The sequence below is a fragment of the Anopheles moucheti genome, chromosome 3, assembly GCF_943734755.1.
Source record: "Anopheles moucheti chromosome 3, idAnoMoucSN_F20_07, whole genome shotgun sequence".
NCBI lineage: Eukaryota > Metazoa > Arthropoda > Insecta > Diptera > Culicidae > Anopheles > Anopheles moucheti.
This window is the reverse complement of record NC_069141.1, coordinates 84,372,055-84,388,101: the sequence shown is the minus strand read 5'-3', so window position 1 is coordinate 84,388,101 and position 16,047 is coordinate 84,372,055. Positions and strand designations below refer to the sequence as shown.

Below are 16,047 nucleotides of genomic sequence, written 5' to 3'. Positions count from 1 at the left end.
GGTGAGATTGACACGGTCAGGCCCTACCCGGAACCAGGCAAGCGTAACTAGGTTTCTGTACTTCCGTCGTTTCAGCTATATCAAGCTGTTACCAGACCAGACCCTCCAGAGCTAGTTGGCAGTTTGAATACTGAATCAGTCCCCGAGTATTTTATGGATTACAACAGAAACTGTTGCTGAACACGTGGACTTCTAACCAGTAAATGGTAGCAGACATCTCTTACCCTCAAAAGAATTTTTAAACCTAATTTCATACCCGTGCTACCGATCATTCAGCAGAAGTCAAAACGAACCCTACACTGGAAAAGGTGCCATCCTTCTGTCTGCAGTCTAAGCGGCAGCAAAACCTACGTGGCCCTCGATCGAAATTATGAATCTATGTTAATTCGGTGATTGTTTCATTCCGAAAATACTTTGGAAATTACCCTTACTGTTCCTCCTATTTTCCACACGGTGCCACAACAATGCTAGGTTAATATCACTTTCCACCTATTGAAATTCTTGAACCCACATATGCGGCAAGCGAATCCGATTAAAAAGTTTCTTTCACACCTTCCCCGCTAGAATCAGAAACACATAAACAATCATTTTAAGAGTTATTCAGTGTTCGACCGGATCCATCGTCCCCGGAAGCACATTGTCCGCTCCTCACGGCTTTTATTTGGATTGTTATAATTCCAAATGTAAACTGTTCAAGCAAACACACTGCAAGAATGATGAAAAGCTTCACCATCCAAAGCGGTGTCTGGAATGATGCCACCCTGGTGCGATATCTACGGTGATCGAGGTCCTCCGCACAGCTTATCGGTAGAAGGGAGTACCGGCTATATGGGAAAGAAGCAAACAATATAAAATCAGTATCAGCGTTGCTTGGCTTTGAACTAGCGCGAATTTTCAGTGTGAACGATTCCTTACCCGGGGGTTTACTTGGATCTCGCACGCATCTTCCTGCGCTTACGCTTCAACCTCCGCATACGCTTCTTACGCCACTGTGGAGAAAAAAAGGAAGACCGGGTGTTAGAACAGTGCTGCAGTTGCACGAATCCCACTGAAGACACAAGAAGGTGCGGCTTTCGTTCTGATTTGAAGAATTTTCTACATTATTTGTGGTGGTAAAGAGAAATATTGGTACACCTCACTATTCAACACATTAAAAAAGACAATTTACAATATCTGAGCAAGGGTAGTTTGGAAATAGCTAACACCGTAGTCAAAGAGACACATGTGCTTGCCCACAATACGCCTAGTTAGAGAACAACATTTTCACTATGAATTATCGCTCAAATGATCACACGACTGTAATAATGGAGAAAGCTCTTCACAATCTACACAATTTTGCACCGAAATAACACAAGTACAATGGAACAATCTATACCTTGGCTCTCATTTTCACGGCAGCAAAGACGGAATCACGTCTACACCGCACGAATTGATTAGATGAAAGAGGAAGTTTGCGAGCGGATGTCGCCCATGTAGGCTTTGCTGTCAGTTCGATCCTTGGAACCACGTGTGTAAACTTCGGATCTGTAGTTCTGAGAACGTTGGTTCCGAGAGTTCATCCGCTCCGAATGAGTGGTGGCACGCATATTTTGGATGAATTTAATTTTTATCTTGTCTACCAAACAAAAATTATGCAAATGGTTTTATTGCAGAGTAGAAAATGTTTATGAAATGGTGAAGTTGTAGCTTTCATTGATTTGTTTTATTGTTTTACAACCGGCTAGGCTATAACTCTTTGACAAAACTAAATCGTATCAAATATGGCAATTTGGTTGGATTCACGGAACATAAATTGCTACTCCAATGTACAATAATTTTTTGTTTTCTTCATTAAATATCGTGAACAGAAGCAGCCCACCACTAGAAACCTCTTTTTTCGTTCCGTTTCCGGAAGTTCCACCAGGTGCTTGACAGCTGGAGCGAACAGAACGCCGTGTTCCGGCGAAAATTTGACATGCGCAGTGGGCGAAACGGGAACGTTTCACAATGAACGATTGCGCTGCAGCTTTTTGGCCATATATTTTTCCAATTTTCTTTTAATTTTTTTATCATAAATACACACGAATCTATGTTTAATTCCATGATTAATTGTTCTGTTACGCAATAGACTTTAGGGACTATTTTCCTATCTATTCTATTCCTATAACTTTCTATTCCTGCTGGTTCTCGCTATACTATGCAACATGTTAGCTCTTTATGTTGGACTAAATCGTATATATTTGTGCATATTTGTTATAAAACTGTTACTGCAAATATTTAACCTACTTTCCTCTCCTTCATTACCGTTCCAGACCTTCTGCGTGGTATCGAAGCGCTTTCGGAAGAACTACATCCATCGGTTCACGGGCACGAAAAGTTTGTTCTGTTTCACCCCGTGGAGCCCGACCCGACGTGCCTGCGTCTACTTGGCGACCAATCAGTTTTTTGACTACTTCGTCATGGCCACCATTCTGTTCAACTGCATCTTCCTAGCAATGTCGGAAACGATCGAGGAAGCAGAGTAAGAGAAGCAACCAAACCTTTTCCTTTGTGTTCTAATGTGTCACGGAATACTGGGAGATGAATTGCACTGGCTATATCTTGGACAATCGCTTTTCACCCTTGCATTTGGGTGGTCAGTAAAATGTATTATGGGTTTCACCGTCGCGGACACATCGCCCAACTGTGCACAATGTCACCGACCAGCCAGTTTTATTAGAAATTTTATGAATTGCAATATTAAAAAGCTTTGAATGGCTCCCCCTCTTCGTAAAAGCTCATCAGGACCATTTCATCTTCAATGCTGAAAATCATTTTAATGGAGTTTCAAGCTCTTCGTACGCTGGATTTACTTTTGTACACTTGCTTGATCTCTGGGACATTATTATTTAGCCGTACATCCACGTTCCCGGTGCTTTGTCGTCCGTCGGACATTGAAGCATTGAAGAATGTCTTGTCGGCAACTTGAAATTACTTTGTCAAGACCATAAAGAAGGGAAATGATTGCATGCATTCCCAATTCGCGCGTACCCATTTCAAGAATCTTGTACGTCAGCTACGTACGCGTCTACGTTCTGATGCGGCGTGCCATCCGACCGGGGACAGGGAGCTAAGTAGAAACTTGTGAAAGCGAAACGTGCTTCGAATTTATTTTTATGGCTGCTATTACTCTTGATACACTGCACCGTGTATTTCGTGTGCTCATGTTTCATTCACCCGAGAAAGAACTGCCCCAGTTGTCTGGCGTTATCATGGGCGTCGATGGATATCGCTGAGTACAATGTCCGAACTTGATTACGAACTGATCTTGATGCACATAAAGACTCGCAGCCAAGTTATGCAAGCATCTCCCTACCGTGTCTTCTTCAACAAGTAGCAATCGATCATCTGGAACCTTCCCATTTTCGTTTCAGGTATATATTTTTAGCAATTTACACATCCGAGATGATAATCAAAATGATAGCTAAGGGTTTTATACTAAATAAGTATACATATTTACGCAATCCATGGAACTGGCTGGATTTTGTAGTGATAACCAGCGGTTACGCAACGATAGCCTTAGATGTCGGCAATCTGGCCGGCTTGCGAACGTTTCGTGTCCTGCGAGCGCTCAAGACGGTCTCAATAATGCCCGGTAGGTGTAGTCGTAAGTGGGCGTCTTCGTAATATAATACATTTTTGTTGGGATTCTTTGTGTCCTTCAGGTTTGAAAACTATCATCAACGCGCTGCTACATTCCTTCAAGCAGCTAGCGGAGGTCATGACGTTGACCATCTTCTGCCTGATGGTGTTCGCTTTGTTCGCTCTGCAGGTAAGCCGCATTAGACTAGACTTCGGTTAATTGATTGTGATTGTCGCACGGTGTCCTTTATTTCCCCAGGTGTATATGGGCGAGCTGCGAAACAAGTGTGTCAAAAATCTTCCAAGCGACTGGACGAACGTTACCCACGAGGAATGGCACATGTGAGTAATATTTGACGTTAGTTAAGATTCTGTCCATTTGATATTGATGAGAATGTGTTCTTGCTTGGGTATGTCCTGTCCGGAAACAGGTGGGTAAATGATACGCAGAATTGGATCCATGACGAAGAGGATATGCCGATGCTGTGCGGAAATCTGACTGGAGCACGCCATTGTCCACCAGGTAAGTGCCTGGAATAGTTGAAGTGCAAGAAAGTAGAATGATTTTATATGAAGTACAGCATGATGGAGTATGGATCCAACCATAATAATTAACAGTTTTCTTGTAGAATCCAGAATATTCTTCTGGACCTCCTCAGATGGAATTAGCACCGTTCGATTAATTAAGAACTTTACCTTCCTAAATAAAAGGTCAAAGCTTCAAGGTCGCTTCTAATATAAAATTGAGTTACAATCCGTAAGGCTACCTATTTACCCATTCCCTCTAGGGCATTTTAACATCGTAATGAAATCAATCAATACTCTAATTCGCCCCTGAGTGTGGCTGGCGTTCGTTCGGCATTGACAACTCCTCTGCAGCGGGAAATGTGATGCAACGCAAGATTTGCCATTCCATCCTGCACCCGCAAACTGTCGCGTTGAATGAAGAAAGATTGAAAATGCAAAACATACACGCGTGTGCTTCTGGTTGCGCAGGCTCTCCACAACGTCAGGCGACGTACGGTATCCTCAGCTTCTCAGTGGACAAATAAATCGCTTGCCGTTCGTATGCATCAGTAAACCATGCCCCACCAGGCTTCCTTCCTTTCGAACCGTAGCATATGGTAAACGGATCTTCGGAATTGACATTTTGGCACCATGGTTAGATGTCGTTCCATCGTGTGCTTCATGCAGCTAATCCCCGGTACCAGGTCCTCTAGCGCCTGTTCGCCTTTCATCAAGCCACACCAACCGTACTCGGTGATTGAATCAGGTCCGATCGAACGATGCATGCAGCACGTCTTTTATCCGGGCCAGCTCATTGCATCGAATGAATGTTTACGATTATTTATTGAAAATTTGTTTCGACAAGCGAAGGGAAAGCCGGCGTACCGAGTGGGTAGTCCACCCAACGACAGTAACGCTGCATTGATGGTCCCTGGAGCATAGTTCCTTTTTGTCTCGTACCTGTGCGCACCTATTGTGTGATTAGATGGATGCAATGTACTGCACCCCAGCCGTTTGCAAAGCAGGGCGCATTATGCATACGGTACAGAGCTTTACATAATCCATTAGCCTTTCGTTGTACAGCAGTTATCGCTTATCCGGTTGCGGTATCCTTATCGAGATGTGAAGGTTGCTCACCGACAAATGTGCGATTTGTATCTATATTTGTACATCCCGCCTTTCTTTTTTGTCCTCCCCAGAGTACACGTGCCTCTGCATTGGAGAGAATCCTAACCACGGCTACACAAACTTTGACAACTTTATGTGGTCGATGCTGACCACCTTCCAGCTGATCACGCTCGACTACTGGGAGAATGTATATAATATGGTAAGTGCGTAAAAGGACTAAAGCGTGTGTAAGTTTGTAAAAATAATTATCTATTACTTAAATCTCGGCTAAGCTATTTGGTTTTGAATTTAGTGGGCCAATTCAACTTAAATTCTTTGGTTTGGTCTTTTCAACTCTTTAACGCGGTTTCAGGTGGTTTCAAATTAGTATTTAAATATTATATTATTGTCTGTTATATAAATATATTCTTCTTTATCGGCACAGCAACCGGAAAAGGTGTAGGCCTCCGTCGTTTCTGGCTGACCGTTTGAATTTATTTATCCGTAGCGGAATAGTGAGTGTTGCGCGTACGGGGTGATTGGTCCGGATGGGATTTTGGACCGGTTCTGTCGTGTGGAGACCGATGCTGGTGAATCGGTTAGCATATTTAAAATAATAAAACTTCATTAAACCCTCCATCCACGAACAAATCACACGTGAAAGGATTTTCCTAGTTTTTACTAGGGGCAATTTAGAGTACACAAATGTGCCCATTTACCTTAATCATAGGAAATGTTATCTAACAAATTTGTAAGCAAAGCCTTCCCTTTGGGTAGCATTTCTGCAGTGGCGCATTGGAGCCACACGTAGCTAAATAAATCGGCCTAACGAAGGCATTGTTGCGCGGCACCGTCGCCGCAGCAAGGATAAAAAGCTAAATCCCGCACCAAAACGGATGATCGATTCCCGGGGGTGAAATTTATTTCACTCAATGCATCAACACGCGCCCACCCACAGCCACCCGGATCCGCAGCTTAACTCGGCACCTGAGTTGTTTTATTTTACATTTCCCAACCCCCCTCGGGCGGACTTGGGTGGTTTGGTGTTGTTTTTTTTTTGTTGTTTGGAACTCATTTAAACGTACCACAAAATGCGGGATCCGATTTAAACAAATAAAAATTTGCAAAACATTCAATGTGTGGAGTTGTGCGATTTTTTCCTTCGCTCCCGTTTCTTTCTCGCTGTCCTTTGCAAAGTCATCCTTCATCTGGGCTTCGGCGGTATACGGATTGTGTGTAGAAGCAATTTGTCTCCCGCCTGGCACTTCCCGTTTGCTTGCCCGTCTTGCAAAGCACCATTAATCTTTTGGCTGTGTTCAACTTTTCGTATTCGAGTTTGCTTTTAACATCGCACAATCACACGATTCTTTTATTTTCTTTTCCACATCAATTGTGTTGCTGGTTGATGGGGAATGTTTTCTTTTCGCTGCTTCAGATGCCGACTTTCGGCAGATGGAAAACCGAATGCCTTAATCATCGATGTTGAAGCAGCTGGTAGTGGTTTATAGAATTAGGGCGGGCGGGCTGCTCGACGGAGCCACCAATAAAGGCAGCAATTTTACTGACGCGAGCTTTACACATTGCTCTCATAATTCGTTGTAATTTCGTTTTTTTTTCTCCTGTTTTCTCACACTCTCCAGGTCCTGGCAACGTGCGGCCCTATGAGCGTGTCCTTTTTTACGGTGGTTGTGTTTTTTGGTTCCTTCTACTTGATTAATCTGATGCTGGCCGTCGTGGCGTTGAGCTACGAAGAGGAAGCCGAGATTACGCAGGAGGTAAACACCGGCACTAGTGTCACATTTTTCCGACCGAAAAATCCGAATGTTCATGCCTTTAATGCACGTGCAATCAACAGGAACGGCGCAAGGATCTGATCGATCATCGAGACGATTCAACGTTTAGCTTCGATCCGGCCAGTCTGAATGTGAAGCAGCTCAGCAAGCAGCAACGCAAAAAGATTGACGCACGGAAGGGTGTCCTGCTTGCGTCCTACTCGCGCAAAAAGACCCGCCGAAGGAAAAAGGGCAAGGAGGGCAACGGGAACAATCATGTGAGCAGAGTCCGTTTTTTCGGCGCCGCGGGTGACTTAATCTTCGCCTCTATGTGTTGCATTTTGCAGAGTAAGAGCCGCTCGGTAACGCCAAGTCCGACTCCCAGCCCACGGCACAGTATTGTGCGGCCCCAGGCGCTGGCGGTGCAAAGGGCAAAGGGCATCCTAACGGTGGGACCTCCCGTTCAGCAGCAACCCCAGCCACAGCAGCAACCCCAACCCCAGCTGCAACAGCAGCAACATCAACAGCAAGCTCAACAGCCGCAACAGCAACAGCAGCAGCAGCAGCAGCAGCAAAATAATAACACGTTACATCCTTTGGGTGGGTATAAATGTCCTTGACGTTTTGCCTTAGTTTATCTTCCTTTGGAAATGGAGCAATATATTTTACCCGATAACATTTCTCGAACCGACGTGATCGGTGGATTACAAAACGATGCAAGAACTACGCAGCGGGAACGTAGAACCCGAAGCTCTTTATTTGATAAGAACTTCAATCAATCATCATTAATAAGAACATCAATCTTCGAACAGAAATGAAGTTCATTCGTCGTGAGAAGTAAAAATCTTCCAGTGGAATAACTCACTCTACTTTTTGGTTTGATTTATCTCACGAAGAATACTCCTTGACCTAGGGAAACAACCTGTGAAGCAATCTTATCCGTTCATTTCCCCCACAGGACCTAACTATCGGGGTCAGCTATTACTGTCCAGCCGGCAGGGAAGTTCGAATGCGAGCGAAGGCGGCGTTAACCGGGAGTCATCGCTGGATGATTCCGGCGTGGTGGACGATCACGAGGAACAGGACGTGACCGGTGACCCGGGCGAGCAGGTCAGTAGCAGGGAAATAGCAAACAGGACCAACCATCTCCATTCCTCGGGCCCGTCTTATCCTCGGGAGTGAAATCATTTTTCACACATCCTTACATTCCTACGCTCCACATTCTGAACCCTTATCCGTACATTCATCGCTAACCGTTCTTTATTTACCCGCGGGGGTGTTTTGAGACTTTGTGTGTTAATGATGAGCAACCTCGGCCCATGGTGCATACATCATAGCCCTTTTGTTTTTAAAATTGTACCATGCTTGGGATACATGGGATACCGCACACACCACGTCCTGAGCGTACACCATATTCAACCCGTTTAAACATACTAAATATTTCATCCGACATGCGCTGCATGAATGCTCTTTAATTGCACGGCTTCAACGCGGCAGCATCACAAGCTGCACGGGCATCCGGTACACCCGATGTCCCAGTTAGCTCAACAGCAACCTCCGCCTTCCGTGGTACAGCAACCGTTACCACAGTCCCAGCTGTCGTTACCGCTGCAGCAGCATCAGCAGCAACAGCGGGAAGTGACGCCCGTCACGCTCGCACTGTCCCCGAGGGAGGTTAGGATAATAAAGTGTAACGGAAATCTGGCGAAACTCAAGCAGCAGAACGTGTACGGTCTCCATCCGGAGTACTTATCTCAAATTGTTGTACTAGGTAAGTGGTAGGCCGGATGGGCTAGGAGGGGGATGGAAGCCGATTTGCTACACTGATTGTGTTTCGCTGTTTTTATTCTGCTCCCAACATTCAAAAATGGAGAAGACGATCTTCCTGATAGAAATTGTGATAGCTGTGTTCAATGTTGCATCGATTATGAGGGATGGTTGCAGTTTCAAAATTGTTTATATAAGGTAAGATGTGTGGGTCTTCCAGCAACATTTCGCATACGAATTGTATTTGAATCTTTCCCTCGTTACAGATTGTTAAAGATCCGTTGTTTGAGCTAGGTATCACACTATGTATTGTTTTAAATACAATGTTTTTAGCACTAGAACACCACGGGATGAACGCAAACGTGCGCGATGCGTTGGATATTGGCAATAAGGTTGGTGGTAAACGATCATATGATCAACTCGCTTCAAGGATCTAATCAATGCAATTGGGAAATTTCAGGTTTTTACATCCATTTTTACTCTAGAATGTATACTGAAGGTGATGGCACTGTCGAAGGATTTTTTCCTGTGCGGTTGGAACATATTCGATCTGATCATCGTCTCGGTTAGTCTGCTCGATCTGATCTTCGAGCTGATAGAGGGACTGACGGTGTTACGAGGTTTAAGATTGGTAAGTTTCGCGACGCACGCTGGCAATTTTTATTAATACTTCCTATACCAATGTTACCTTCATTCTACTTCGTTCACAGTTACGGGTACTGAAACTAGCACAATCATGGACCACAATGAAGGTCCTGCTAAGTATTATCATATCGACAATAGGTGCTTTAGGTAATCTTACCTTCGTGTTGGTGATTGTTATCTATATTTTTGCTGTTATCGGCATGCAGTTGTTCTCGAAGGATTACACTCCGGACAAGTTTGCACCGGACCCGGTGCCAAGGTACGCTCATGGAGTTAGAAAAACCTGTTGGGAGTATCCTGAACTAATCCGCTCTTCTCGTTCTTCCTCGTGCCAGATGGAACTTTAATGATTTTTTTCATTCGTTTATGATGATTTTTCGTATTCTTTGCGGGGAGTGGATTGAGCCCCTGTGGGATTGTATGCGAGCAGAGGAGGAGGTATGTATTGCTGCTTGCGTACGGATGAAATCGATTCCGGTTCTACGATATTATCTTACCCAATTATTACCTTCGAAAAATAGGAAGGAGCATCGTCGTGCTTTGCCATCTTCCTACCGGCGTTGGTGATGGGCAACTTTATGGTACTGAACTTGTTCTTGGCCTTGTTGCTCAACAGCTTCAATTCGGAGGAGTTAAAGTCGAAAAAGGAGGTAAGACCGTGGCGCTTACGCAAAGCATTGTCGGGATGTTAGGACATTCGGTCATCATTTCATATACATTGTGATGGTTGGTTGATGTGTGTTGTATCATCGATCAGCAGCTCGTTCATTGATCCATCTTCATTAGGCGTATGGTTAGCTGTGTGTCCTTAGATTTCATTTTGTGTGTACGTGTGTGTGTGCGTGTACGTGTGAGTATGTGTTTAGTGTATGTACCCTGAATGTATAGTGCATATAGGTGCATCATAAAATCGTTTCAAACCGCCCGTCTTTCCATAATCTCATTAACCATCGCATCACACAATAAATACACAGAAAAAAAAATACCACAATGCAAATAAAACGCTGCCAATACACCAATGACACCAGTAAAAGTTTCAATTTCATGTAGACTATCATTTTTAGTTTACTACAAATACAATATGGCATGTGTCAATCAGCAGCAGAAATCAGAATCAGAAAAAAAATAATTAAGATAATGACTGAATTTTAAAATACACTTTTTGAAACATTTGCGTATCCATTGTTGTTGCGATATATTAAGACATCATTGCCAATATTGCACTGCAGAGGACACATGCTTTTCCTTAAAGCATTTCCAACACGAGTATTAGAACTTCACGACACCACCAATTTCCACCCAACCTCACAGTCATCTTACCGTCAACACATCAGCTCTCATCCACTCATCCGAATGAAGTACTAAATTCGATCGAACGTATAAAAATTTATGTGTGTATATATATCTTTTTCCTCCTCTCTTCAAAATTCAACCCCCATCATCAACTACTACTCGACCAACTTCTTCCCCCTTCCTGTGATGGCCCCCGGTTCGACAACCGCATATTGCAAACCAAACAAACCAAAACAATACCAAACTCTGTTTTATACATTTGCTGTGCATCTGGAACAAAAACAAAATAAAAAAAAAAACACCACAACTACACACGTTTCTATGCAAATGCAAAACCTTCCAACACGTGTCAATTGTCTACCGCCAACCCACTGCCAATTGGATCATCACTCTCTTCTGCGCCCATCAAACTGCTACACCCAAACTTCCTGTCCTATCTGTCCACGATCCACGTAAACTGCCTGTGTGTGTTGCCTGCTGGTTGTGTTAACTGTGCAATGTGTTCCACTCACTACCTTCTGCGAACTACTGCATTCTACTAACTGCTATCTGTACTGTACTGACATCAACAACGCATCAACAAACAACACTACTTCTACTATTTCCAACTACGCGTTATCCTTCTGTACCTTACACACACACCCACATACACATCCAACCCGTACAATTTCTCGTCACTGTGTATGCGTGCACGTTTCTTCTTGCATCCACGTGCCAAACCATCCCGTACGTGCGTGTGTGTTTTGTGATTTCAATGTGAAATAGAGTTTCGAACAGGTAAATTCTAAATTTCTTTATCGGTTTTTTTTCTGCTGGGGAGGTACCGAAAGGATGCCTTTCATCGAGCACTAAACACCTCAAAATTGTAGAAAAGCACAGACTTTTTTGTAGTAGTAATTGTAGGGAATTTAGTTACCCCGGTAGTTGATACTTTTCTGACTATGTAATTCAGCGAAGGATTACGTGTACATTGAATATGAATTGATTGAATGGAAGATACTTTTAAGAATAGTTTGTAAATAATGTTGTGATATGCCTAGTTTTGCATCCTTGTTATGTAGATACTGAATTTTTATAGAAGCACGTTTAGCACCTGTAATTGTTACAGAACAGTTTGAAAAGATTTAAATTTGCCAACTGCAAACGTATCACTAAACTTGTTTTATTTCTTCGACGCTGGATCCTGCCACTCCTTAATCCTGCCTAACCATCGTGAAGGAAGTGGGCGAAGACTCCAAATTGGCGCGCAGCTTCGAGCGCATACGATCGATCGTGCGCAAGAAGCGTAACGCCAACAAGGAGAAGAATGACAACTACGCCAACACCAAGCTGGAACAGCTGGTCAACGAGATTGTGATCAAGCAGCGCGAGGAGAAAAAGAAGCACAAACAAACGACGCTCGAGATGCAGCCGCTGCCTTCCTCGCAAACACTTCCGGCGTCCGATCTGCAATCGGTACCGCTGCAGCAGCAGCAACAGCAGCAGCAGCAGCAGCAGAAGTACATGAGCCTGCCAAAGGAGCTGGTACCACCAGTCGACTACCGCATCCCGGGTGGACCAATCTATAGCCAAAGCTATCAGGTAGAGGATCAGCCTCAAGTTGTTGTAAGCATGCGCCTGTGATCGGTGTTTATTGGGATGCCTAGTATTCTTGCACGTTGTGCCCACCACCGTCCATCTAAACTGTGTTTGATTTTGTTCCACAGGAATCGCTTAATCGGCCCGTGTCTGGATCGGATTTTTGTTACGACATTCCACTGAAAGATCGGCCACTGCGCACGATCTCCGGTAGTCAGGAGACGGTGTCCCAGATGGATGATCAAGTGTTACCACGGGACGACAACCATCAGCAGCCATCGGCACACCCGGGCGTTCCGCCAAAACAGCAGCAGATTTCCGAGGTGGAGCGCAAGATCCTACATCAAATGTCTTCCGGTTTCGGCACGCAGCAGAGCAAGGACGAACCTGGGCCAATAATGGCGGGTGAGTCCGGAGAAATGCGGAGCTTTCCACCATTACCAACTTCCGAGTTTGATCCGAACGATCGATCGATACACATCGCCGACACAGCCCAGCCATACGACGAAGCATACCTGCAGTATCAGAAGTCCCTGCTGAACCGGTCCCCCAGCTACCGCAAGTCGCTGGACAAGATTTCGTCCAAGACGTCCAGTGCCAGCTCGTCACTTGCGAACTCGCTGGCTGCCAAATGTCACTCTCCGCTCGTACAGGAGGTGCTGAACGCCGGCTCAACGTATCTGAGGAACAGCAACATTTCGCTCATACAAACGCCAACGCCCGTAGTGTCTAGACGTGAGGATAATCATTTTTTAGTAGCCGATAGAACCAGCCAGGCGCCCTCGCTCGGGCCCTCGGTCACGCAGTCACCGCTGATGGGTGGCAGTGGAGTTGCGTCCGCTCATCAACGATCACCGAGCACGAGCAGCAGCCTGCGGAAGGCGATCGCCGCAGCAAATCGACTGTCGGATCACTCGCTCAACACACTCTCGATCGACCACGATGAGCTGATCAATCAGATGAATCTGAAGGATGAGTTGCTGAACTGCGAGCAGAAGGAGCTGTTTCAATTTCTGAACGATGAGATCGATGGCAGCAATAACTATTTTAGCGAAACGGTTGGGTTCAGCAGCGCGATTGTTGATGCGGACACGGAGAGCTTGTTGTTGAATTCGCGTAAAGATGATGTGATCTACTCGCCCGATCGCAAGATCTCGAACGGAAGTCTTAAGTCGAACTTGAGCAGTATCTCGAACTCCATCTTCCAGGCCCTCGAGTGCCGACGTGGCGGTAGTATCAGTAGCTCTAATATGGACAATAATAAGGCCCATGCTCACTATCCAGGCACGGCGCGTCCAACGATCGCGATCGACAACGGGAGTCTACAGTCGCGCAGGGACAGCGAAGACAAGGAACCACTGGTGAAAACGTCCGAGTTTGACGAAATCATTCATAGCTTCGAGACGGAGCTAAAGAGCTTGAAGTCCCTGTCGCTGGGACGTAGCCAGTCGCAAACGGATCAAGGATCGCCGGAGCGCGAGCGTCGTAACTCCGATAGTTGTCCGGTAAGGCCACCAATACTCGAGGAAGTGGTAAAGCTTCGCAGGCCTAAATCGAGCACCGTGTGCAACTATCGCGGTGAAGGTACCGGCCCCGTTACGGCGGGTGTGCATGGCTCTGGTGGCGGTGGTAATCGTAGTAGCGGAAGCAGCAATGGTAGTGGAGGTACCGATCAATCAGACGGAAGTGCACAACAGCGCAGTGAGGCTTCGAAGAGGCGCAGCCTGGAGAAGCAGCGCAACATCACGGACGAGGAGTTCAACATGGGGTTCGAAATAAAGAAGCTATGCGATCAGCTTCAGGCACCGTTCGCACCGAGCGGAACCGTGTCCAACGAGCACAGCCCACAAAGTGCCAACGGGGTTAACTTGGGGACCGGAAACATCAGCACGATACCGATCGTGTTTCGACGCAAGAATGATTTTCACAGCAGCTTCGATCGTATCAAGCGGTTAAGCTTGATCGAGCGCGTTGAGGAGTCGAAAGACGAGGATGAACATCAAGCCCAACCACTGCCGAAGGTGTCCAGTGAGAAGCTACCACGAAAGAATCTCTCCAAGGATCGGTTGGAAACTTTGTCGCTCAAAAGTAGCTACAGTGTGGAGAATACGAATCAGGCACTGATGGAAGGTACCCGACAGCTCGGAATCAGTATTCAGGAGTTTCAGCGAACTATCGGTCAAGAGGCGGGAACGATTCCTACCGGACCGGATGGTGCGGCGAGTGAGCAGACAGCCGAGAAGAAACCACCGTTAAAGAAAACGGTGACATACGGCGATACTTCTAGGCAGGATAGCTCGCAGCACGTAACACCCAAGCGAACGCCTTACAAATCGTACGACTCGGATGCCCCACGTGAGTGTAGAGAGTGCGAGCCTTAGAACATTTATAGCCAATTCTTAATCGGGATTTCTTTCTGTCACACTCTCTGTCCTCATGTCACATTCCTTCTTTTCAGTGAATCTAGCGGGAAAGCCTTGGCACTGTCTGGTTTCTTACGTGGACGACATCACCGTCGGTGGTCGTCGGAACTCGCAAGGTGTCTACGAGGATCCAATGGCTTTCCCCAGTTTCGGGCGACGTAAGGCACCGAAAATTCCGCAAGATTGCTTTCCCCAAAAGTGCTACGAAAAGTGAGTAGTGTCCGTCGATTCTGGTCCACTACACTCTCCTTCGATGTTCGATGATCGTAGTGGTCCCGGAATGTGATTGTGTGTGTGTTTTTCTTCTGTGTGTGTGTGTCTCTTCTCACTTTTCGTCCGTGTGTTTGATTTCCCTTCATTTATTCAATGTGTAATCTTTTTATTCGTGAATGCTAATCAATCTTCCCAACGCATACCACACACTAAAAACACTTTACCACTTGTTCAATCATATTCAAAACTGTGTCGTTTGTCGTCATTTACTACTGTTTTGGTTTTTTTGTTGTGTGTAATTTCTATGTTCAATGTTTAATAATTATTCTCCATTCGAAGGTTATTTGTTCGCCCTTATTTTTATGTTAAGTTTCCACTTTTCATCGTACCACTTCGGTGCGTTCTGTTTTATATCTCTCTCAAACTCTTCTTTAAGCTCGATGGAACAGTGCACGTTTGCACCGAACAAAACTTTCGTTCATGGATGTTACTTAATGTTTTTTTCCAGCTCACGGTGCGAGTGTATGAGCATGTTCTGATCTGATTGAGGGTGCAGAGTACGATCAATGAAAAAATCGATTTGCTACCGAATACCTTTCCAGTGCATCACATTTCGATTTCACTCGCACGGTACCGTCACTTAACCTTCTTCCTTCTGTTTGTTGGTTACGAACAAATGGCTTGCAGTGGATTACGCGATGGGTGTTTGAGTTTGTGCGTGTGCATGTGTGGATGGGCGCGTGTCTGTGTGTGCGGAAGCTTCTTCATCCATTTGCTGTACTCATGATGAATGTTTTGTTGTTATCTCTTTTGTAGAATGTGTACTAATGTAACATTTGTCTTTTAATTCTTCTATTATCGTTTTTACTTGCATGGGTTTTAATTGTTTTTTTACACGCTACTTTTTATCTACTTTTCAGTTTAATTTATATATCTTATAATCCATTTTTATGTTTGTACAATGCATGTATATATTGTAAATTGTAAAATATGTGTATAAGGCACATATATTATTTAGAAATATTTGAAAAGCTTTTAAATTTAAGCAAAATTTTAATTTACCGAACATTGAATGACAATTGAAAACTTTTACAACTTTTTGATCCACAAATGAATAAATAATTTAATTCGGGATATATTTT

General features: G+C 44.8%; 1 protein-coding gene and 1 long non-coding RNA gene across 4 annotated transcripts in view; one reads left to right on the top strand and one right to left on the bottom strand.

Moving 5' to 3' along the window:
- Positions 1 to 587: 587 nt before the first annotated feature.
- On the bottom strand, positions 588 to 1,463 carry LOC128302274 (uncharacterized). The gene is made up of 3 exons (XR_008287371.1): positions 1,376 to 1,463; positions 916 to 989; positions 588 to 824 (listed from the first exon to the last, which is right to left on the bottom strand). It is a non-coding gene; the product is annotated as an uncharacterized LOC128302274 (long non-coding RNA).
- A 960-nt stretch (positions 1,464 to 2,423) lies between these two features.
- Positions 2,424 to 16,047, top strand: part of LOC128302273 (sodium channel protein 60E) — a 25,904-nt gene continuing 12,280 nt past the window's right edge. Inside the window, exons 1-23 of one of the 3 annotated variants that reach the window (XM_053039061.1) lie at positions 2,424 to 2,500; positions 3,393 to 3,613; positions 3,684 to 3,790; positions 3,860 to 3,942; positions 4,032 to 4,123; positions 5,307 to 5,434; positions 6,855 to 6,989; positions 7,070 to 7,264; positions 7,334 to 7,447; positions 7,535 to 7,586; positions 7,945 to 8,114; positions 8,613 to 8,757; positions 8,863 to 8,951; positions 9,020 to 9,145; positions 9,214 to 9,384; positions 9,464 to 9,657; positions 9,734 to 9,836; positions 9,920 to 10,048; positions 11,457 to 11,468; positions 11,910 to 12,146; positions 12,210 to 12,272; positions 12,398 to 14,624; positions 14,728 to 14,902. In XM_053039061.1, the coding sequence (XP_052895021.1) occupies positions 2,439 to 2,500; positions 3,393 to 3,613; positions 3,684 to 3,790; positions 3,860 to 3,942; positions 4,032 to 4,123; positions 5,307 to 5,434; positions 6,855 to 6,989; positions 7,070 to 7,264; positions 7,334 to 7,447; positions 7,535 to 7,586; positions 7,945 to 8,114; positions 8,613 to 8,757; positions 8,863 to 8,951; positions 9,020 to 9,145; positions 9,214 to 9,384; positions 9,464 to 9,657; positions 9,734 to 9,836; positions 9,920 to 10,048; positions 11,457 to 11,468; positions 11,910 to 12,146; positions 12,210 to 12,272; positions 12,398 to 14,624; positions 14,728 to 14,902 (5,030 nt within the window). In that variant the 5' untranslated portion in view covers positions 2,424 to 2,438. Of the gene's footprint in view, positions 2,501 to 3,392; positions 3,614 to 3,683; positions 3,791 to 3,859; positions 3,943 to 4,031; positions 4,124 to 5,306; positions 5,435 to 6,854; positions 6,990 to 7,069; positions 7,265 to 7,333; positions 7,587 to 7,944; positions 8,115 to 8,483; positions 8,758 to 8,859; positions 8,952 to 9,019; positions 9,146 to 9,213; positions 9,385 to 9,463; positions 9,658 to 9,733; positions 9,837 to 9,919; positions 10,049 to 11,456; positions 11,469 to 11,909; positions 12,297 to 12,397; positions 14,625 to 14,727; positions 14,903 to 16,047 lie in introns of all 3 variants that reach the window. The other 2 variants (XM_053039060.1, XM_053039059.1) reach the window with 2 other exon arrangements.